Source organism: Urocampus carinirostris, chromosome 1, assembly GCF_059441175.1.
Source record: "Urocampus carinirostris isolate Australia breed hairy pipefish chromosome 1, RoL_Ucar_1.0, whole genome shotgun sequence".
NCBI lineage: Eukaryota > Metazoa > Chordata > Actinopteri > Syngnathiformes > Syngnathidae > Urocampus > Urocampus carinirostris.
Genome location: NC_142349.1, coordinates 64,615,802 through 64,639,846, shown reverse-complemented (window position 1 = coordinate 64,639,846; position 24,045 = coordinate 64,615,802). Strand labels below are relative to the sequence as shown.

The 24,045-nt window shown below is 41.2% G+C and overlaps 1 protein-coding gene and 1 long non-coding RNA gene across 6 annotated transcripts in view; one reads left to right on the top strand and one right to left on the bottom strand.

Moving 5' to 3' along the window:
• Nucleotides 1-4,354, top strand: part of LOC148376553 (uncharacterized) — a 42,477-nt gene extending 38,123 nt beyond the window's left edge. For 3 of the 5 annotated variants that reach the window (XR_015852117.1, XR_015852116.1, XR_015852119.1), the window contains exons 6-8: nucleotides 2,478-2,678; nucleotides 4,013-4,216; nucleotides 4,298-4,354. This is a non-coding gene — a long non-coding RNA (uncharacterized LOC148376553). Of the gene's footprint in view, nucleotides 1-2,477; nucleotides 2,679-3,950; nucleotides 4,217-4,297 lie in introns of all 5 variants that reach the window. The other 2 variants (XR_015852118.1, XR_015852120.1) reach the window with 2 other exon arrangements.
• Nucleotides 1-24,045, bottom strand: part of clstn2a (calsyntenin 2a) — a 248,515-nt gene that overhangs the window by 40,741 nt on the left and 183,729 nt on the right. Inside the window, exons 4-9 of the mRNA XM_088348430.1 lie at nucleotides 22,498-22,609; nucleotides 20,244-20,340; nucleotides 9,971-10,120; nucleotides 6,206-6,391; nucleotides 3,939-4,196; nucleotides 2,538-2,659 (exon numbers count right to left, since the gene is read on the bottom strand). Coding sequence (XP_088204556.1) covers nucleotides 2,538-2,659; nucleotides 3,939-4,196; nucleotides 6,206-6,391; nucleotides 9,971-10,120; nucleotides 20,244-20,340; nucleotides 22,498-22,609 — 925 coding nt within the window. The remainder of the gene's footprint in view (nucleotides 1-2,537; nucleotides 2,660-3,938; nucleotides 4,197-6,205; nucleotides 6,392-9,970; nucleotides 10,121-20,243; nucleotides 20,341-22,497; nucleotides 22,610-24,045) is intronic.

Here is a 24,045-nt window from a genome sequence, read left to right as displayed (position 1 = left end):
ACTCAAGTGCCGCTGGCGCCTGTTAGAAAAATTACATAAATTGGCCGCATCACTGAATAAGCCGCAGGGTTGAACATTTGGGAAAAAAAGTAGCGGCTTATAGTCCGGAATTTACGGTATTACAATTAATATGTCTTGCATGTTTTTCAGAGGGTCTGTGTCGAATTTGAAGAGTTCATTTTTCATTTTAATATTAAGTATTTTTAGGGATGTTGGGTTTTTGTTCGAGTTTAAATCTGTCAATTGCGTAATAACTTAAAATTGCTATGTATTTCATACATTTTGTGGTAAATCTGTGGATACTTAGGAATGAGTGGAGAGGTGTTGTGAAAGGATAGTGGGATGTTTGGACGTGTTCTGAGGGATGGGCAGGGCAACTGTATGATGCGGCAGGGGTAAACCAGTGAAAGCTGTCGGGCCCTGCTGTTGAACAGAAGAGTGTGTTGTGTCACTCTGACCCGAGTGACATGGCCGCGTTCTTGTGTCCCGTTTCATCTGGAGGGACGAAAGCATGCCCAACTTGTTAGGGTGTTTGGGCATTTGGGTTGGCCATTGTCCAAAAATGTTTGTGTGTTTTTTGCTATTTTTTCCCTTTTTTATTTATTTTTTTATTTTATTTTTGTTTTATTTCCCTTGTTATTGTAGGCGTTTGTATTGCTGTCGGTCACCCCTCTTGAAATATATGACCAAGGTAGATAGATAGAAATACTGTGTTTTTCAGGGATCCCCTGCTAAACCCATGAAATGACTAATTACAAAATCATTTGCTGCATAATGTTTTATTTTCTTGATAATGTATAATTACAAAACAAAAAATCTGAGGAGCGGTTTGGGAGCTAAAAGTGAAGTGAGCCAAAGAGACTTTTTTTCTAAATAAAACTGTCCTGTTGGGTGCAACCACTAGAGGGCGGGTGCGCTTCACATGTAAACGCCATAATGACAAGGCACCAGAGAAGGTGCGTCGGTGTCATTCTTAGCCACTTTAAAAAAATTATCCTCATTTGTTGCTTGGTCTATAGATTCAGACTGCCGAGAAACATGGCAATAGCAACAATGTCAAGCATTTCCAAGCACCTCACCCATAATTCAAGAATTTTCCTGACCTTGGAAACACAACATTCAAATTCAAGCCTTTTCAAGGATTTCGAGCACCCGTACAAACCCTGTTCCTGGTTTTAGATTCTGATTATTATTGTCAACACATTTTCATAGTTAAGGACTGCAAGTTACACGTTTCAGAATTAGGATTGCCTTAATTGTCATTGATGACAACATAGTGAGCATTGTTTACGATGAGATTAGACAGGGCACTCCAGGACAAACATGTAATAAAAGACCCACATAAAAAGGTAGTGCTTGTAGAGTGCCCTAGGTTGTAAGTGCATATTGTAATGAAAATAGTGCAATGACATTTGGCAGTAACACAGTGCAAACATAAATTACAGTGGACGCCTGGGATACGGAAACTCCGCTCCATGACCTTACGCCGTGGAATAAGATATTTTCCCTACTATGAGACGACAATACATAATCATTTCGCGTCCGTAAAAAGGTATTAAACGCCATCTTTGCGGTGTTTGTGCGTATGTAGTTATGTCTCAATGATACATAGTCGTTCATTGGTTTACTTCATAGCATCATAAAAATTCTGATGTGTTATTAGCCAAACTACCTCCTACGATGACGTTCTCCTTTTTCCATTCAGTTCAGAATCTCGACTGCATTGGTGATACAGTCCTGTATTTATCCACTAAGGGTCCCATGGATCAAAGGGAGAAGCAAAAACATGATAACTATGGAAACAAAGCTTGCAATGATGAATATAAGAGCACGAGGATCATTACCCTCGCCAATGTCATGGCTGTAACCAATTGACCATGAGTTAAAATAACGAAGAAGCAAGAAAAACCAAAGGCATGACAATCCTCAAAAGTAGAAGTTTTAAAATGAGTTGTTTTTAATCCACCGTCGCCATATTCTCCCATCTGCATCCACCCGCTACCCCACTCAACCAGCTGAAGGCTTCTCACACTAAAGGTAAATGAAATCCTATCCTATTATTATTCTGATATTTTTACCTGGGGTACTGGGGGTTCGGAGACAATTTATTAAAGGTTTCTATCCTGCGATCCGCTCTTCAGAAGAGAATGTCGTATCCCGAGGGTCTATTGTAAGTCACGTTAGTTTCTTGCTGTTCTGCTTCAATGAGAACCACATTAACATTTGATCAACGAGTCAAAACATAAAAACCTGCACGGAAAAAACCTTCAAATCCCAAAGAGTACCGATAAATTTGGGCGAATATGTCATTCCTTGCGATTTAACAAACTTTGAACACAGCTACACTTAGGAATTTCGAACAAAGTAGGGCAGTTTCTTGCCCCCTTGACTTCTTCATTGAACAGAAGAAAGTCTGAAGAAAAGTGGATAGGTGAAGGCCGGCAGTAATGAGAATAGACAACCTCTCTCCTTCACAGTACACTAAAAATGGATCGCTTCTCACTCCGGGTGCAAAATCCGCCTGAAAGCATCCTTACCTGCTCCAGTTTCCAATGAAATTCGGCGGGCCTGAACGTATCGAGCTGGCTGAAATCCCTCCGAAGCAGGAAGACCAGCCGGCAGTTGTGAATGTACAGAGAATAATGATGGCGGTTCATTTCTGCAAAACAAATACGCAGGTAAATGAGGACAAACCGAACATGTTTTTTATCGTATATGATTGGAAATGTCGAACACCGCTTTTATCATTTAAGTCATTTTCACCTACACCGACACTATCGATCGCAGCAACCGGCGTCGGGGTTGATGTTTGTTTAGGATGTGGCGAATCTCATTTCCACCCAGAATAGGTGTTTTATTATTTTGGATGCAGAAAAACAAATATACGTGGAGAGAATATTCACGTCAGTGTGCTATAAAGTGATTTGATATTGGCCACAGATATTGAATTGCTTTTTTGGGAGCGAAATGTGTATGTTTGGGAGGTCAGTGGTGTGCACAAATAGACACAGGGTGGTGCTAGAGCCCCTGCTTTGCCCTTTGGATCTCATGCTTACTGGTGTGACTCACCTGTGTCTGCTCATTTGGCGCCAACCGCCACGGGTTCTGATTGGCTCCCTGTCACTAATTGAACCCAGTCCTGTCAATCCCCTGTTGTCAGTTTGTCTGCGAACCTCAGTGTATATTAAGCAAGCCTTTTTCGACCCCGACTCCACCCTGTCCCGTTTTGATCCTTTCTGTTTCCGGCTTCGCCCCTTTTTGATCCTGACCATGTCTGCTCTCCCGTCCCGGCTTAAGACCTCTTTTTGTCCCCAACTACGTCGCAGGTTCGATTCCCGGCACCTCCGTGTTATCTGTATTATTTGTGATTGCAACATCCTTTGCTGTCTGGTAATCCTGGAAGGGGGATACCACATGTGCGGTCCCTTCTCAAGGTTTCTTCATTTTCCTCATGTTAAGGTTTTTTGAGTTTTTCCTTGCCCTCATGTTGGTTCCAGATCAGGGGATGGTGTAATAATAGTCTGAAAAAAATAGTCTGTGTAATAACCTGTGAAGCCCTTTGAGACGCTTTGTGATTAAGGGCTATACAAATAACTTGACTAGACATATGTTGAAGTGTCCTTGGGCAAGACACTGAATCCCTAATGCCCCCGATCACAGGTCGGCGCCTTGCATGGCTGACTCCCTATTGGTGTGTGAGTGTGTGTGTGAATGGGTAAGTGTGAAGCACATTGTAAAGCGCTTTGGGGGGTCTTCATTGACTTGAAAAGCGCTATATAAATGCAGACCATTTACCAATTACGTATTACAGCTTGGGACCAAAGTTTGTTCCAGACACAATGTCAAAAATTTCAAATTTTAGTGGCAGAGACTCCTACTGCAATCAATAATTTTTGACTATGAATCAGATTTTTGGATTTATTTTCAAGTTTCCTCACCCGTTTTATCAGAGTTGCACAGTAGGGTTTCCTTCTCGGCTCTGAGTCCCGGGCTGGGTCCGTGCTTCATCCAGGTGGCGATGGTGAACTGATCGGTCAGGTTTTGAGGCACAACGTGATCGGGGACGTTTGCCGCCTGCTGGCCGTCAAAGCGGTAGATGAGGTCGCTGTCACGTCCGCTGTCCGTCACCAGGGAAACCGTCCAATTGGCAGACGGGCTCGGCGAGGGAAGGAGATCCGTGCTGCCCGATGCCGCGCCTGTCGGAAAATACCTCGAGGTCAGGTTGCTTATGTAGTATCATAGAAACTGACGTAGTCTACAGTAAATCAAAAGTAGGAACATTGCTTTTCTTCAACAGCACATACAGCAAGACCAACTGACTTGTCATTGCTACGCCTGGTTTACTATGTTTGAGGTAAGGTGTGTTGTTTGAGGTGTCCCTAAAAAGTCAAAAGTTAAACATTTTCTCTATTGAGTACAGACGCTGCCCTACTTACGGAAGAGATTCCGGACGATTGTTTGTAAGTACAATTTGTGCGTAAGTTGCTTCAATGCTATATTTTGTATGTTTAAGGTTTATAAAAGTATGTTTAAGGCTTGTATAGGTAACCTGTATTGTTTTGCACTAAGAAATAAACATTTCATAAAATAATATGCTCTATAAAGGTAAATAAAGTTGAGTTTAACTTACTTTTGAAAGATGCGCTTCAAAAGTTAGGCGACGTCCTCCTCCGTGGTAGAAAGTGGACGAAAAAAAGCGATCCAACCAATTTGTCAACCGCATCAAGCTTTCTTATTACATTTTGATTTCAAAAGAAACGGCTCGCCTCTTCTTCACACTTTACACCAACCATATTGAATGGATGCGCGAGATTTAAAATAATAAAAATGTCAAAGTTCTTAGCGCGCTGGAGATACAGTATGAAATGTTTACACACGAACTAGGAAGAGGAAGCCGGATTTCTTGTTCGGGGTGGATTGCTGGGTGAGTTCTCACAGCGCCACACGGTGAAAAGAAGTATTACAGTACCGTCCTGAACTCGAAAAAAGGTGCACACAATACAAAATCTAACTTACAGCAATGTCCTGATATTTTTCGACATCCCGAAAAAAATGTTCATCTTTACCGTTTTTCGTACGTCGAATGGTCGTATGTAGGGGAGCGTCTGTATATATATTTTTGCAAGGAAGACAGGGAGAGAAGCCTTCAGAAAAAAAAGTCCAACCTTTTTATTGCATACCCATAGGTTACAAAAGCAGAAGAATAGCAACATGATTGGCTGACAGCGACAATTAATGTAGTAGTCAAAATGACAAACGCAGTAATGGACAAAATTACAAACTGGCATTCTATGAAATTGCCTTTTCAGGTGTCCAATATTAATATTAATATATATTCGACACAGTTCTGAGGTCATGAGATCGAACCTTCCTGTGTGGAGTTTGCATGTTCTCCCCGTGCTTGCGTGGGATTCCTCCGGACACTCCGGTTTCCTCCCACATTCCAAAACCATGCATATCAGGTTAATTGGCCGGTCCAAATTGTACCTAGACGTGTGAATGAGCGAGTGAGTAGTCTCTGTGTGCCCTGTGCCTGGCTGGCAAGCAGTTCAGGGTGTCCCTTGCCCACTGCCTGAAGAAAGCTGGGATGGGCTCCAGCACCCCCGTGACCCTACTGAGGATAAGATTTGCAGATAATGGATGGAAGGAACTATATATGCTTAAACCTCCTGAAACAGTGTTTTTTATATAAATAACCCAAAATCTGGGTTGTGTTATAAAAAACAGACCACAGAAAAACTGGGTCAGCTTGTGTGCAATCAAGCCAAAAAAAAACAAAAACTGGGGCATGTTTTAGAAATCAACCCACCAAAATTAGTTCATTTGGGTTCAATTCACTTTGTGGTTTATTTTCTTGACTTACTGCAGTGTTTATTTAACAAGTTTATCAATAGAATGTGATAACGACTGTATCGCAGCTTGGAATGGAGACTTCATTAAAAACATACAATGTAATTCCGAGCAGTCTCCACGACTACAATAAGCGCATTGGATTTTTTTTTTTCATAAAAAGGGAGCCAGACATAAAATGCAATTTCTTACGTTTAATTAAAATTTCATTGTCTCCCATGACGACGGCACTCAGCCGCTCAACATCAGCGAGACGTCTCCAACAAGCATTCTAAATCCATCCCTGGCCCTTTTATTCTATTATTGCAAACGGCGCTTCGACCCAGTATCCCATCGCCCGCTTGTCTCTACTCACCGCAAAGTTTTTGAAGCGACTTTTCAGAGTAAGTCTCTCGGTCGCAGCCCTTCCCGATATGACTGGTTTGCAGCTCCACCATCACTTTAATACCGGATAAGGGTTCTCCGCATGTTTCCAAGTGAAGCTTTGGAAAGAGAGGCTTGCTCCCGGTGCCGGGCTCATAGTCCACTCGCTTGTTCCAGCCTGAAAAGATGACAGCCATTAGTCAAAATAAGATGAACATTTAGCAGGTTTCTGATCTCTTGATGAAGACGCTTTTGTTTTAATAAATGAGTTGTTGATGATTGCGGTTAATGAGTGTACTGTTGTTGCCATAGGATACAAGTTCATTGACTCATTCACAGATACCCAGGTCATGATTACCGATTGGAATCACCTGTGCCCGCTCATTTGGCGCCAACCACCGCGGGTTCTGATTGGCTCCCTGTCACTATTTGAACTTAGCCCTGTCAATCCCCTGTTGTCAGTCCGTCTGCGAATCTCCGTGTATACAAGGCAAGCCTTTTTACACCCTGACCCCTGCCTGTCCCGTTTTTGCTCCAGTTTGTCTCGGGCTACAACCCGTTTTGATTCGGATTATGTCTGCTCTCCCGTCCTGGCTTACGACCCGTTTCTGTCCCCGACCACGTTTTTGCTCTCGTGTCCCGACAATCGACCGGTTTTTCCGTCCCTGACACCGCCATCGCTCGCTACGGAAGATCCACTTCTGTGTTCAGATCACAATCCGAGTACTAGAGCGATTTGCCTCCCGCCTCCAGCGAACACCGGATCGTGGGCTCAGCCCTTCCTCTTTCCTTCAATAAAACTTGTGGTAAACGTCACGCAAGTGGGTCCTGTTTCCGTTCTAGTCCTGACAAATCTACTTCAATCGGGGAATATCAATATGACATACATTGCCGTCAATGGCACTTAATGTATTAAACAACCCCTAGCAATAAGTATGGAATAATCAGTCTTGGACAAGTACTTACGCTGACATTTTATTCTGTAGACAGGATTGATATAAAAACTCGAAATTAAACAGGACAAACTAGACGGAAACAAAACTGGAGATCGATATTAAACAGGGCAAAATAGACAGGAACAATATCGGACAGGAAAGACAGGCTGGGAACCGGACAGAGTCAAAACCCACATCTTGCGGGGCAGAGGTTCGTTGACGGACTAACAAAGGGTGAAAGAGAGCACTGAGCTTAAAAAGAAGGGAAGCCAATCTGTCAACGAGCCGCAGCTGGTGCCACACGTGCAGGGCCAATTGGGTGCCATGGCAACCGTGACAGCCAAATTGTTTTTTTTGTTTTTGTTTTGTTTCTACTCCCCCCAAAATGTATTCTTATTTTCTGTGATCATATCGTACATATCAGTCCACAAAAATGGGTCCATTTTGCACAAAAAAACCCCTAAAAACATCAAATTGATAAAGTCATGCATCAGGTCCAGGTCGAACCGATCGTGACACCGGTCTGAGATTTACATGTATTCGTCCTGTGCAGCAAATTGCATCAAGCTTCGTTTTTTCCCCTCACATCTCGTTATATTCACTGAATGTAACGAGTGTTGCTTGAAAGCTCCGAGCCGCATCTTAAAAGTCGTTCAGCGTTGCGTGAAAGCGCAAGACAAGTATATTTAGAGAACTCATTTTTATTTCACCCCGCAGGCCGGGAGCATTCACACGAGACCTCCTATATAAACCGCGACCTTTCTGCTGCTAACGGAGCGAACCAGACTTTGGCCCCAAAAAGGTGGGCGGTGTTTCAGGACAGCACCGTTTCATCCCAACTTAGTTTCTTGCTCTTTTCCCTCGAGTTGTCTTTCTCGACGCGGCCCTCACTTCCTCTTTCATTCCTTGGCGAGTCGGACTTGTGAGATGCTGTCAGCGTTGACAGGTGAGGAAACGGGGGAAGCGTTGGGCTCCCGCGTTGGAGGGAGCACTCCCAGTCAACTTTCTCTCAAGAGCTTTTTCTTTTTTTTTTTTATCTCCGCGAGAGACATTCGTACAAAAATGAAACTAAATTCCCTCGAGGAAAAAAATGTGTGCTGTCAAAGTGAAAGCTGCGCATTTCACTGGGTTCAAAATAATTTTGCATAATAACAATCATTAATTATGTACATGTCACTGTTTTGCTTGAGTTATCAAACACAATCTTAAAAAAATGACTGCTAATTTATGACACTTTGAGTGCAAAGTCTGAGCAGAAGACAAAACTGTGATATAACAAAACACACATCAACAATCTTTTTGAAACTAAGAGGTATTTCTTTGTTATGGATTGCTGCAGTAAGCTGTTGGTTTGATAAACATTACTAAATTATCAACTAATAATGTTATTACTATGTTGTTATTATGTTATGACTATGTTATTAACAGGTTTATTTATTATAAGTAGGATTAAAAGAGACTCAAAGTAACATCAAATAGGTTAGAAATTACATTTCCTAGAAAATTACAATGACCCGTCACTGGTGAGCAACATTCAATCCCAGTACAAAAGCTACTCAGGCGTTCTTAGGGGCAACTTGGTGCTGGCGGGCACCACATAGGTGACAACTGCAATAACATTTTTGAGAATCAAACAGAAAACCATAATTGAAAAATAAGCAATTTTTAGGAAAGTGTTCATTCTCAAACGAATTGGGTGAAAACGAAACCTAACTTGGGTTAACTTGAACCTTAGTTGGGTTGACTGGACACACGTTTATAGTGTTATTTCATTCCTAAAGTAAACTTGAGAAATGGTTGATTTTCTGAGAGATAACCACAAAAATGTACACGTTTTCAACAACACACATTAAAAATTGGGTCGTTTGGATTAAGATACCAACATAAAAATTGGGCCGTGGTGTAGAAAACAACATATAGAATTAGGTCATTTTAAAACAATAGATATATATATACTGTAGTTCATATTGTAATACAAAACATACAAAAACTGTCATGATTACTCATTGCACTCACCTGTGCCCGCTCGTTTGGCGCCAGTTGCTGGTTACCTGATTGGTTCCCCGTCCTATTTAAGCTCAGTCCTTTCACTCGCCTGTTTTCACAAGGCAAGCATCTTTGACTCTGACTCCCGTCTGTCCCGTTTCGTCACCAGTTTTCCACTCATCTATTCCTGATTTCTCTGTTTGTCTCCTGCTACGACCCGTTTTTTTACCCCGACCACGTTTTGACCTCCCGTCCCAGCTAACGACCGTTTTTTTGACCCCGGCCACGTTCTGAGCTCCCGTCTTGTCTAACGACCTGTTTTTCCGTCTAACTACGCTAAAATCACGCTCCGATCCCGTGAGCGGCTTGCTTCCCACGTCCAGCGAGCACCTCTATATTTAAATAAAATTGTGAGTACCGTTACGCATCTGGGTCCTCCTTCTGTTCTGGTCGTGACAAAAACATTTTCTTTAGAACAACCCCCCAAAACGAATATGGGTTATTTTGGAGAAGAGTGTTTGAGACTCAGGTATTGCATTTAATCATATGATGAGCTAAATATAACAAAACTTTAGAAACACGTAGGCTCTGAAGCTCAAGGACATATAAGGCTGTGTTGCTGCAGCAAAGAGGTAACATTGTGCTGAAGACAGTTACTTAAATTCTTTGGAATTCTTTTTAAAACCTGGAAAAGGTAATAAAGCATAAAAATCACAGCCGATTAGGAGAGGCTATTAAGAAAAATGACCCAATTTGAACAAGCAAGGTTGCCCCCCTCCCCCGCTATCGGCAATGAAACATTGAAAAAAATCAAGGTTTTCTGGGCCATTTCTAACCTTGCCATCCAGCTTTGCAGACTGGCTTGACTTCGATGAGCACAGCCACGTCCTCCTTTGCGCTCTTCTGACCGCAGTCAAATGCTGTCACCATAATCTTGTAGCTCTGCTGCTTGTCATAGCTCAGGTGCTCCGTGTTTCGAATATTACCTGGAATGGTACATAATTAGAAACAGGAAATTATTAGAGATATTAACTTATTAGAAACCTATTAAACTTAGAGATAGAATATTATTAGTGATAGAGAAATTCCCGTGAAAGGCTATGTATTTAGCTATGTGACAATTCTCATATGGCTTGTATTCCTAATCCTACACATTTTGGCTCCTGTTGCTGGTTACCTGAGTGATTCCCCCTCCTATTTAAGCTCAGTGCTTTCACTCACCCTTTTGCCAGTCCGTCAGCCAATCTCGGTTTACACAAGGCAAGCATTTTGACTCTGACTACCATCAGTCCCATTTTGTCACCCGTATCCCACCCGTCTGCTCCTGATTTTCCCGTTTGTCTCCGGCTACGACCCGTTTTTTGACCCCGATCGGGTTCTGATCTCCCGTCCCGGCTAACGACCCGTTTTTCTGTTTGACCACGCTACAATCTCCCGCTCTGGAAGATCCACTTCCGCATTCCGAACACGCTCCGATTCCGCGAACGGCTTGCTTCCCGCTGATTTTTCGTCTATGTCTCGATAAACTTGTGAGAAACTTTACGCGATTGAGTCTACCATTTGTTCTGGTTCGGACAATATATCATTTGGTTTTGTCCTAGTTGAGCTGTAGGAAGTTCTCTGCCATCCATGACTTAATATCTAAAATATATTTTACAAGGGTATCTAAAGGACTTGTGTCATCATGGGAAATCAAAAATGTGCATCTGGCTGTCGTAACTATAGAAATTGATACCCCCAAGGGGAAGCATATACAGATTAACAAGTACCTTGCCTAAAATTGAACCTTGGAGAACCCCACATGTGACTTCATGGATTCTGGAGATACATGCATCCATACCAACTAAAATTAATTTCAACTTTAATGATTACCGTAAATTCCGGACTATAAGCCGCTACTTTTTTCCCTAACTTTCAACCCTGCGGCTTATTCAGTGATGCGGCATATTTACGTAATTTTTCTCATGGCCGCTAGCGGCGCTCGAGTGTTGCTACCATTAACTGCCCTGTCAAAGCTATATTATTATTATTAAAGCTTTGAAAACTCTCTCGGTGTACCGTCTTTCTTTGTAAATATATGTAACCCATGTATAATATGTATTTGCAATTGTATATTTTTGTAATTTATTTGTATTTATTTTAGACACTTATTCTGATATGTTTCGCACGGGTGAACGAAAAACGAGGGGCGGAACAAACGCGGGTTGCCGAGTTTAAGTGGGGACCACTAAAGGTGAGGGACAGACAAGGAAAGAAGAGGGGATAAAAAGTTGGTTCAAGAAAAAGGAGTTGCATGAGTAAATGTGTTCATCTGATATATTTTTCCCACCCTTACCTTTGGAAATATATACTTTTTTTCCTTGGATTACTTTCAGCGGGACCTGGACTCTGCAGGTCTGCGTCAAACCTTAAGTACCTGTATCATTTTCCGTTCATTTTGCCGGCTGTGATTTCTGGACTGTGGACTTTAATGAAGGACATTTAGTTTCAATCGCGGGACTTGAAGTCGGGTTTGGGTTAATTATGTGTTTGTGTTACATGTTTAAATGTGGGTGCATGCGGCTTATTTACAGGTGCGGCTTGTGTATGTACAAAATCGGTTTTCCTCTTAAAATGTGGTGGGTGCGGCTTATAATCAGGTGCGCTCTATAGTCCGGAATTTACGGTATATCATGCAAATTGGCAACTTAATTGCTTTCCTCAAAACAGTTGGGTCTTTCCTCAAACAACCAATTAGCTCTCTATTTTTCCGCCTGGTTATGAAAATGTGTCCATGAGAGATCCGTTTCCCACTGCCTTCCCACTGTTACACATACGGCTGTGGTTTATGCATTGAAATTAGCCTGTAGCGACTTCACGCACACGCTAGTTATTTGTCGGTAAATATGCTCGCCCTGCTCTGGAGGGAGTCTCAAAAATCATAATATCCCGTGTGGTATCACTCTGCACGATCCACAAACAAGACCTCACTACAGGGGTTGAAGAAGTCACAATGAACGGCCTTGCTTAGTCCGATACCCCGGTCGTCATGGTGACAAAAGGCTTAAGACTTAACCCGAACAATGTGATACTAACTAGAAACACAAATTGGTGATTAAAATAGAAATAATTTCATCCGTGCAAGAAATAACCAGACACTCTCTTTCACAATTGTTCTAATTGACTCTGTATGACTCCATTAGGGGTGGGCGGAATGATCCAAATATCGATATTATTAATACGTGGATCAGATCGATACTATTGTCCTGGGATGGATACTTTATCCTTCCGAGGGAGGCGTCCAGGAGGCATCCTTATCAGATGCCCGAGCCACCTCAACTGGCTCCTTTCAATGCGGAGAAGCAGTGGCTCTACACAGAGATCCTCCTGGATGACTGAGCTTTTCACCTTATCTCTAAGGGAGAACCCAGACACCATGCGGAGCAAACTCATTTCGGCCACTTGTATGGTGTTCTTTTGGTCATAACCCAAAGTTCACGACCATAGGTGAGGGTAGTAACATAGATCGACCGGTAGATCGAGAGCTTTGCCTTTCGGCTCAGCTCCCTCTTCACCACTCTAGAAGTATATAAATGTTTGTATGACTGACAGGTGAACTTATAGGAGCTCCCCCTACCGGGCCTGCTGCTGCTTTTTGCCTGACAGGCAGAAGACAGGGCCAAATTTATCTGCAGTCAGAAGCTAAATATGACAAAGGAAAACTGTAAGCGCAGCACAGTGCAGGTTTTTATTTTTAACAACAGAAAAGGACTATGCCAAGTGTCATTCGTGTAGTCTGTCAAATTTACAAAAACATGAGAAAGGTTTACCCTACAGAGAGAAACGAGCTGCAACCAAAATTGTAAACATGTTACTGTTACTGAACAAAACTTCATTGTAACTATGACAACAGGGCCAAAAGAGCTTGTTCAGTACATGGATGATGTTTTTGGCATGAATTTGTTGACTTTTTTGCTGTAACAGTAGTAGAAGTATTTATTTATACTATAAAAGGTTTTTAGATTGTATTTTTTACACAAAGGATTGAGAACCTTTTTAACTCATCATCTCATTTCATTAGCTGCAACGCTTATCCTCAGTAGGGTCGCGGGGGTGCTGGAGCCCATCCCAGCAATCATCGGGCAGTGGGCAGGGGACACCCTGAACTGGTTGCCAGCCAGTCGCAGGGCACACAGGGACAGACAACTCGCTCGCTCATTCACACCTAGGGACAATTTTGGACCGGCCAATCCACCTGAAATGCATGTCTTTGAAATGTGGGAGGAAAACCGGAGTGCCCGGAGGAAACCCACGCAAGCACGGGGAGATCATACAAACTCCGCACAGTAAGTCCGGTAGCTAGATTTGAACCCACACAGGAGGTCCGCAAGACCTTAAAACTGTGCCGCACACGCGCTAACCACTGCGCCGCCGTGCTGCTCCCCCTTTTTAACTCATAAAAGCAAAATATATATTTAGCATTTCTTGGGGGGGTAAGAGCGACACAATAACAAAACTGCCAATCCTGCTTTCCAAACAAAGCTTATTTTATCTCACTGTCTGATGTTTGACAATTTGATACAATCTATGAGGCAATAATAATGCCAGAGCCTATTTCCTATAAACATACACCACTTAAAATTTGTCTCCCTCCCGCAGTAACTTAAGAGTGATGAGGCTCATTTTGAACATAATATTTGTCTGAAAAAGTGGTTTCAAAACAAGGTGCGAGCAAAGACCTTTGTTAAAAATGTCACAAAATACCCTGAACGAGGATATTAACGTATTTACCTTCGGCGCAGAAGGCGCAGGGCAAGAGACAGGAGGAAGTGCTTGAACTATTTGCATGGCTCCACCCATCTCTACAGCTCACCCAATCAAAATGCTCTCGGTGCTCTGCTGGCATTTCGGTGTTTATAGTTTGTTCTGTGGATTTTCATTAAAAGGTGGCTCAACAGTGAACATATAAAGTATTTTTTAGCAATGTACGGCCAAAATATGGTTTTTGGGGTGACCCCTTGACTGTAAACTGTAGTTAAGAATGGGCCCCATATATACTGGACAATACTATCACTGGTCTTAACATTGGTTCAACTTCACGTGCGCGACAATAGGATTTGGTAGCGCAGATTCGGAAAAGCATGGAGAAAACTTAAAATCAATTTTGTGTCTGAGTCATACGTACTCATAGAAAGAGCCATAAATGTCTCGTGAGCCATAGGTTCCCGCCCTTTTGGTTTACACTATTTGCTTTATCTATTGTGCAGTGGAAGGTATAGTTGGACTTTGTTATAATTGTATTTTTGTTCCATTACCGCTTCATTCATTTGACTCTCTCAGTGTTCATTTTACCTGTGAAAAGTGATGATTGCCGGGGACCCGCATGCTCAAAAATCTATGGGTCCAAGCAGAGATCTATGGGTCCCCAAAATTTAGTCTTATCGAGGTTGAAATTGTAAATCGGCGACAAATATATAATATAAATCTATATATTCATTCAGTTTTAATCATCAAATTATCAATTCATTTTCTCCATCAAATTATTGTTGGTAATATACCGATTAAAAGGGATAACCACAAACCTGTCTTTTTTTTTCATTTTCTCCTTTTATACTTCCTTTTTTTCTTAATTTCTTTATACAACATCATAATTCGTAATATAATGCATCAAAGCAAGTGAGCCGTTTGAGAGCCGGCTCTCTTGAAGGAGTTGAGCCGAAAAAGCCGGTTCTCTAAAAAGAGACGGACTTTTCACCACACAACTCGAGATCGGCGTGCAGACGAAAACTCGAACGGCGAGACCAAAACAACATCTGCCGGATCTGCCTGACGAAAAGTTTGGAGTGCGGTAAATCTTTGTTTAAAAACAAATCCGGTAATAATGACCATTTTGTGTCAAAAAAGTTGCATCCCAGTTGATTTGAGACTATGCGTCCCCAGCAAAAATGATGTGTCTAGGACGCAGGGACGAGAACACTGCTCTCTTTGACTATTGTTCTGAAACAGTTTTAGAAATAGTTCTATCTTTTTATGAATTGTGGTTATTTAACAAAAATGAAACATTTTTAGTGCCAAAAATCTTTGTGCTGTGTCTATCGTTAATTTAAATTAACTCAAGTGGGAGGGTTCAATTATTCAATGAATGGATCGTTGTCTACCGATAGTTCCGTGGATTTACTTGGATCAATATTCAAATCCCAAGTACTGCCAACTCCTGGACTCCATTCATCAGTTCGAATTCAAAAAATGTTCACGGCAAATAAATTCACATAAATGAAGCGCGTCAACACTTGAAGCCCACAAGCTGTCTTTTGCTGAATTCATCCACTGTAACAAAGAGCGGTTGTGGACGTTCACAGAGGAGCAAGCAAATAGCCCAAAGCTGAAACTTTATGCGTGTGCAGGATGGAAAAATAATCGAAAATCAATCCGAAATTTTCCCTGCGGCCATCTAACAAGTGTGCCGAAAAAGGAGACTAATGGAGCTTGCGTCTGGTTTATTTCTGTTTCCTTTCCATTTGAACGAATGTAATTATTACTGGTTGTGTACCAAGTAGCGAAAGATATATCAGGAAGGAAAGTACTGTTTATGGTAACTTGATCAAAATTGAATTCACACTGGTTAATAACAAGAGGATCATTTATTGATTCGTATCAGACCAGGCATGTCCAAAGTCCGGCCCAGGGGCCAATTACGGCCCTTGATCAAATTTTTACTGGCCTCAGTCTCAGTCATAAAATTAAAAATATGTGGCCCACACCAATAATGTTGGCAACTGCAGTATACAATAATCTTTGACAAAGAAAAATAGTCACAATTTCACCATATAATGACAGTAGCCCTTTGGCCGGCTTGCCCTAGATATATGTTGATATACAGTGGAACCTTCGCGGTTCCACTTTTGCGGGTTCAGAGCTTCGCGGGTCTAAAAAATATACCTTATCTTTTCAATAAAAGCATTTATTTGACGCCATTGAGCGTGAGGTTATGTCAACTGAGGCAGGACACTCTTATTGTGAAGGGGAGGGGGAGGCCCTGACACAATGCTTAGTCATTGCCGCTTCACCCCCCCCTTCAACTCCTCCCACCTCACCCCTTTCTTATGTGGCGCTCCGTTTATCAAGGAAAGAACTCGGCGACGCGACGTAAGTATATTCTCTTCTGTCACATTTCATCTCAAGTTTGACTTTATTATACCAAAAGCGAGCGGTTGTTTGTACTACCTAAACACGGCTTATTGTGTGTGGTTTCGTGTATTTGTTGTAAAAGCCATTCGATGCCGCTAGCTAAAGTATGTTGTTATTGTCAGAAGGTAGCTCTTTCACTTTCATTCAAATGAACACAGACCATTTTTTGAACTGTTGTTTCCCAAAACGCTTCACAAACACTCATCAAATATCACATTTTCACAGTTTTTATTTTCAATATAGTGTAGTAGTGTAGTGTTAACAAGCGAAATAAAGCGAAATGGCTGCATGTGGTTGAGAGCGGTTAATACAATCATACTGAATGGTTCGTAGTGGTTTCGCCGCAGTCCTATTCCGCGTACATACAACATATTTTACTTTTTTTTGTTATAACATGAATTTCACTCTCTCTCTCTCTCTCTCTCTAAACGTATTCTATATGGTGTACTTTATACAGGGGGTGTATACTGTATACCTGTATACGTTTTTTTAAGCATTTTTGAAGGGGCGCTGCTACTTCGTGGATTTTCAGTTTTTGCGGTTGGTCTTGGTCCCTATTAACCGCGAAAACCGAGGGATTACTGTAGTGGAAACACATGTTGGCCTGGAGAAGGATTGGCGCCACCAGGTTGCCTTTGCCAAAGACACACTACAGGAGATTGTGCACCCACCACCCAAGTGGTTAAGGGATCCAACCAAACAACCAACCATAGATTTCATACCTTACATCAAAAATAAATTACCGTAAATTCCGGATTATAGAGCGCACCTGATTATAATCCGCACCCACCACATTTCGGGAGGAAAACCGATTTTGTACATACACAAGGCACACCTTTATATTAGCCGCATGCGCTCACATTGAAAAAATGCAACTCAAAATTAACCCGTACACAGTCTAAAAATTACAGCCGACAAAATGAACGGAAAATGATACCGGTACTTAAGGTTTGAAGCAGACCTGCAGAGTACGGGTGCCCGTTGAAAGTAATCCAAGGAAAAAAGTGTATATTTCCAAAGGTAAGGGTGGGAAAAATATATATCCACTATTGTCGGCCGCGTCCAAAAACACGTCTCACCTTTACTCCACTTCCCGTCAGCCCGCGTTTGCCCCGCCCCTTCTTTCTCATTTGCTCGTGCAAAACATATCAGAATAAGTTTCTAAAATAAATACATTACAAAAATATACAGTTGCAAATACATATTATACATGGTTACACATATTTACAAAGAAAGACGGTACACCGAGAGAGTTTTCAAAGATTTAATAATAACTTTCATCTCAAACCGTGTCTGTGAAGGGTAGCAAAACGCTACTAGCAACACGCTCACGACACAATAAACGGGTCTGTTAAAAAAAAGTAAAGTTTACGTGTAGTAACTGTTTCCTTCTTTATCGGACTGCTCGTTTGCTTTTAGTTACGTCATGTGCCTTTCTTTTTGCAATTTGCATGATGAAGATATGTCTACGCTAATTTAATTTGTGCACAAGCTAAGAAGTTGCAGTCTTCCTCTGCGCGTATATTCCACTGGTCTAAATCTTACCTTTTATACTCGAGCGCCGCTGGCGGCTGTTAGAAAAATTACATAAATTGGCCGCATCACTGAATAAGCCGCAGGGTTGAAAGTTTGGGAAAAAAGTAGCGGCTTAGAGTCCGGAATTTATGGTATTTTATTCATGGCCTCACATATTCAACAATGTGTGTGCACTTACAATGCTTAGAATATAACTTAATTTATTGTTATTGTAACATGTGAAATGCACAATGAAATTGACATTAGTCTCTGGTACCGTGACTAAAAATGTGCGATAATGAGCAAAATCGAATGCCTTTTCGAAAACCATCTATGCCACTGGTGTTCCAGTGGACAGGATTTGACCTCAGCGAAACCGTGTTTGATTCCCGTTGCATCGAAGTCCAAGTTTGAGCTGAGAAAAACTGACAAAATGTATTACCGATTTTTAATTAAAAAACTGACGCTATAAACAAGTGTACGTTGTACTGAATACGGTAAATAGATAAATACATCCATCCCAAAACACACAGCTCAGAAATTTGGGTGACAATAACGATCGTTGGATTAATGTTATTTAGTCGATTTATCAGTTGGACCCAAAAAATTTACATTCCCATTTTTTTTTTTCAAATTCACGTTGTAGAAAATGTATTAATTGATCAGCTCTAAGTAATATTAATAAGATTAATAATACTATTATAGCAGTGCTACATTAATATTGTAATGTAAGAATGTACTATAATAATATTACAATAATATTTTAATAGTATAAACACAGGACATCCATTTTATTTATGTACTATGTAAAATGGCAATAGTTTCTTTCTCCTTAGTTATTGCAAATTACTAGTCTCAAAATATTATACAAAATTGTCACTTTTAATAAGAAGACAAAAATGTTGCTTTTTTTCAAGCATCGTCTTTGTATTTTCATATTTTAGATCGGGGGAAAAAATATTGTTTTAAATGCAAAAAAGATCAACAACCAAACCACAATATTAAGATTTGTTTTCAAAGACGTTATTTACCAGTTTTTAGTCCGACGTTAAAAAAATGTTTTATTTTAAATGATCATCGAGAAGAAGAATTGACAAATATTTACGGAAGTGAACATTTCTATAATTTTTCAAATTTCTAATCCAAAGGGTAGTTTAACAAGCAACTACTTGGAAATATAGCTGGCAATTATTCGGAAAATGGATTTGTTGTCCTTAAATTGTTAGTTAGACTGACAAAAATAATTGGTTAGTTTCTCTCCACACAGGCGTGTTTCAACAAAAAATTATAAACATATCAACTGAATACACAGGGTTGGGTAGGGTTACTTTAACTGGATTACTTTCAATTACTTTTGGATTACTCCAATACCAAATATGCTAATAAAAGACAAAAGAAACTAAATATGAATCAAATGATGACTCACAACACGTGGTAAGCTTTCTCTCCTGGCTTTGATCTCTTTGATCTCCGGCAAAACGAACATAAAATGCGACAGAAACAAAATGAAAATAAATCCAAACAGCTTGCCAACATCATTTTTGCAGTTCCATGTGTTCCGTTATTCCCCAAGCCTGCACAAAATTTAGTCATTTTATTCCTATTTAGTTTCTTTTGTCTTTTATTAGCATATTTTGGTATTGGAGTAATCCAAAAGTAATTGAAAGTAATCCAGTCAAGGTAACCCTACCCAACCCTGTGAATACATATAGAACCCCGAAATGTAATTAGAATAGAACTGCATTGGAATATCAAACGTGAGTTTACCTAAAAAACGGAGTGAGGGCCAGTCAAAAAGAGCCATTTAAGGTGGATTGCTGTATTTTTTTAATTTAAATTGTATTTACTTTCGATGTTCATTATTGATCAGGGTTCGTACACCCTTTTCATGGCAAGTTCTTCCGATTAGAATTTACCAATGGAGAATGCTACCTTAATTTTTTCCATGGCCCAGAATAAATGTCCATAATTGCTATGTAAACCTTGCAATACACATTTTATACAACGCTGTTTAGGTGTAGCATGCACCTGTCTTTTGGGTGCAACCCGTGGGGGCGATGACGCTTCAAAGGACATTGCCGTACAAACTAATGCCAGCTGCTGTGATTCACGAGGGAGGAAAAAATGCAGTGGCAAAGTGAAGCCACCGGAGTGCAGCGTCTGTGTCATTTTTAAGCAGACTTGTTGTGAAACATGGCACTTCACCCAAATTACAAGCACTGTCCAATCCTTGAAAACATAATAAAATTAAAGCATTTCCAAGGATTTCAAGCAACCGTACAAGCCCCGAATGAATTACTACTATATCACATACATGCATGCAGCTTTCTACACAATGGACTTTGAGTGCATCGTTTTGAGCACTTTACATCACGACAACGCAATCGCCATTAAACCCGAATAAGCACGAAAGACGCACACACTCACCATTGCGGTCTATTGCAAAAGGAGTTCCCGCTGTGACAATTTCGTAGTTGCAGATCTGACTGTACTGCGGAGAGCAGTCTTGATCCCAGGCCTCCACCTGTGACAGCACATAATACATTGCAAGAAATACTCCATAGTAGAGGTAAGATCTTGGGCCCGGGCCTGAACTTCGGGCCAGGCTCTGGTTTAAAATGTCAATCATTAAGGTAGGGCTAGGCTGGGCTTCTCTTTTTTGTTTTTTCTCCCTTTGTGGAGGATCTGCACAGTATGTACTTACTTTTGCTCAAATAACTATTTAGATTACTGCTTTTTACTTCTACTAATAATAATTTTAAGAATTTGTTGGCCTGGAGAGGGATGGGTGCAACCAGGCTGTACTTGCCCAAGACACATAACAGGAAATGGTGCCCCTATGACCCCAGTGGTTAGAGAACCGTGTGTGTTCAGTACTTTTACTTGAGTAACACACTTTGGCGCTGCTGTTATATTATTCATCATAACTCAATCATAAAGATGAGACGATCAGTTTAACTCCAAATCACAAAATCCAAAGGAATTTTCATTCTCAGTGTCACAGTAGAAGATGCGCCGCTTCCTCTTTCCATCTCTACCTCCCCTATGTCAGACGTTATCTCCGCCAATAGCTTACAACCTTTACAGAGTTTCTTTCTGCTCTTCGGCTGCATATTTCACTAATATGCAGCTTGTAATCTGCAAAATATGATTTTCTTTTTGGTGCCATTTTTGTTCTGTTGCATTAAGATGCACTTCGCCGCCGAAGTGCTCATTTCGCCCTGCACTTCGAAGTGCACACTTGATTTGAGGGACTCGGCCCGAAGTAAAGCTTCGGGTTTACTTCGGGCTGAGTTACTAAATGAAGTTAATCGGTCGGGTTCGGGCTAGTCTAACCGCAGGTTTGGGTCGGGTAGGATTTTTTAAGGTCAGATCTTACCTCTACTCTAAAGCTGCTAGATATCTTAACTAAAAAGGATGTGTCTCATTGAAAGGCAATGAATTTTGCTAGTCTTTTGTGTAGGTAGGTAGGTATGTAGACATACTATTATGACACCATCTCATCTCATTAGCTGCACCGCTTATCCTCAATAGGGTCGCGGAGGTGCTGGAGCCCAACCCAGCAATCATCGGGCAGTGGGCAGGGGACACCCTGAACTGGTTGCCAGCCAATCGCAGGGCACACAGGGACAGACAACTCGCTCGCTCATTCACACCTAGGGACAATTTGGACCGGCCAATCCACCTGAAATGCATGTGGGAGGAAAACCGGAGTGCCTGGAGGAAACCCACGCAAGCATGGGGAGAACATGCAAATTCCGCACAGGAAGTCCGGTAGCTAGATTTGAACCCACATAGGAGGTTCCCAAGACCTTAGAACTGTGCCGCACACGCGCTAACCACTGCGCTGCCGTGCTGCCCCATTATGCCACCATCCCCTGATTTAAAACCTACATGAGGGCAAGGAAAAACTCAAAAACCTCAACATGAGGAAAATGAAGAAACCTTGAGACGGGACCTCACATGAGGTTATCCCTCTTCTAGGATGACTAGTCCAAAATAGACGTTGCGATAACAAATAATACACAGATATTGTCAACCTGAACTACATGTCATTCATAAGCTATAGAATAGAATTGTGTTCTAAGCCTAGATTTAAACAGTTCCACTGAGGTTGCAGATCGAATCTTAGAGGGCAGAGCGTTCTACAGCACCGGGGCCCGAATTGAGTCTAACATTGCTCATGATTTTAATGACCGTGCTTTGAAACCAACAGACATGTTTATCCACATGAAGTTACACTCAGGGTTGGGTAGGGTTACTTTAACTGGATTACTTTCAATTACTTTTGGATGACTCCAATACCAAATATGCTAATAAAAGACAAAAGAAACTAAATATGAATTAAATTATGACTCACAACTCGTGGTAAGCTTTCTCTCCTGGCTTTGATCTCTTTGATCTCCGTCAAAACGAACATAAAATGCGACAGAAACAAAATGAAAATAAATCCAAACAGCTTGCCAACATCATTTTTGCAGTTCCATGTGTTCCGTTATTCCCCAAGCCTGCACAAAATTTAGTCATTTTATTCCTATTTAGTTTCTTTTGTCTTATTAGCATATTTGGTATTGGAGTAATCCAAAAGTAATTGAAAGTAATTAAGTTAAAGTAACCCTACCCAACCCTGGTTACACTGTACATCAACTTTTGGTTCTGTATACATTTGTAACCACGATACCTGCAAAATGCTGTCATAGATCTTTCCTTCAATGACCGAGGCCTTGTACAAGGGCTCCCGGAAGATGGGTGAAAACTCGTTGACATCATCCACCTGAACGTGAACCACAGCCCTGGGTGAAGATGCAGAAAAAGAGAACGGCAGGAAGCCACGGGGACACAAACGCAGACGTGTCGTTTGGAGTTGATTGATGGGGAGAAGGGGATAATGGAGACAGAGAGCAGAGATGGATGAAGGGAGAAAGAGACGAGAGAACCCATTAGAGCTGATCAAACTTAATTAAAACCTTTCTCGTGGTCTATCTTAAGAACAGCATGTTAAATCCTAGATATAGAAAGCACACTCTTGTTAGCACCTGTGTGGAAAAAGAAACCATGTGCACTCCCTCAATGACTTGTTTTTGAGTTTACACGCAGGGAATAATAGTAATGGTAAAAGTTGGATTTCTGGGGGCAATACAAAGAATTATTTAAATGCCTACAGACGAATAAATACCCCAAATAAACTAATAATACTTGCCGTTTGCGAGTATTCCGATAACGAGAGCTAAGTCATTACGCAAATACCGTAAATTCCGGACTATAAGCCGCTACTTTTTTCCCAAACCATCAACCCTGCGGCTTATTCAGTGATGCGGCCAATGTATGTAATTTTTCTAACAGCCACCGGTGGAATATATGCGCCGAGGAAGACTGCAACTTCTTAGCTTGTGCACAAATTAAATTAGCGTAGCCATATCCTCATCATGCAAACTGCTAAAATAAAGGCACATGACGTAGCTTTCAAGCTAAAAGCAAACGAGCAGTCCGATAAAGAAGGAAACAGAACTACTGCACGTAAACTGCGTGTTGCTAGCGTGTTTTTGAATAAGGGAGCGTGGGACGACGTCTATATGTCACAGTCTCTTTCCCATACTGGGGAAGACGACTTTGAAGACGGCAGTTATAAGGAGGAAGATGAGGATGTTTTTCCGTGGTTTCTTCAAGCACAGTATGTTTTTTTAACAGATCCGTTTATTGTGTTGCGAGCGTGTTACTAGTAGCGTTTTGCTACCCTTCACAGGCAGGGTTTGGGATGAAAGTTATAATATTATAATTAAAGCTTTGAAAACTCTCTCGGTGTACCGTCTTTCTTTGTCAATATGTGTAACCAATGTTTAATATGTATTTGCACCTGTATATTTTTGTAATGTATTTATTTGAGACACTTATTCTGATATGTTTTGTGAATTAAAAAAATAGGGCTGATGGGAAGTGGGGTAAAGGTGAGTGAGACCTGTTGTCGCGGCGGACAATAGTGGTTATATATATATATTGGAATTATAGACTTTTTTTCCTTGGATTAGTTTCAACAGGCACCCGGACTCTGCAGGTCTGCATCAAACCTTAAGTACCGGTATCATTTTCTGTTTCCCTGCCGGCTGTGGTTTATGGACTGTGTACTTTGTAATCAGATACAATCGTGGGACTCAAAGCCCGGTTTTGGCTAATTTTGTGATTGTGTCACATGTTTTAATGTGGGCGCATGCGGCCTATATACAGGTGCGGC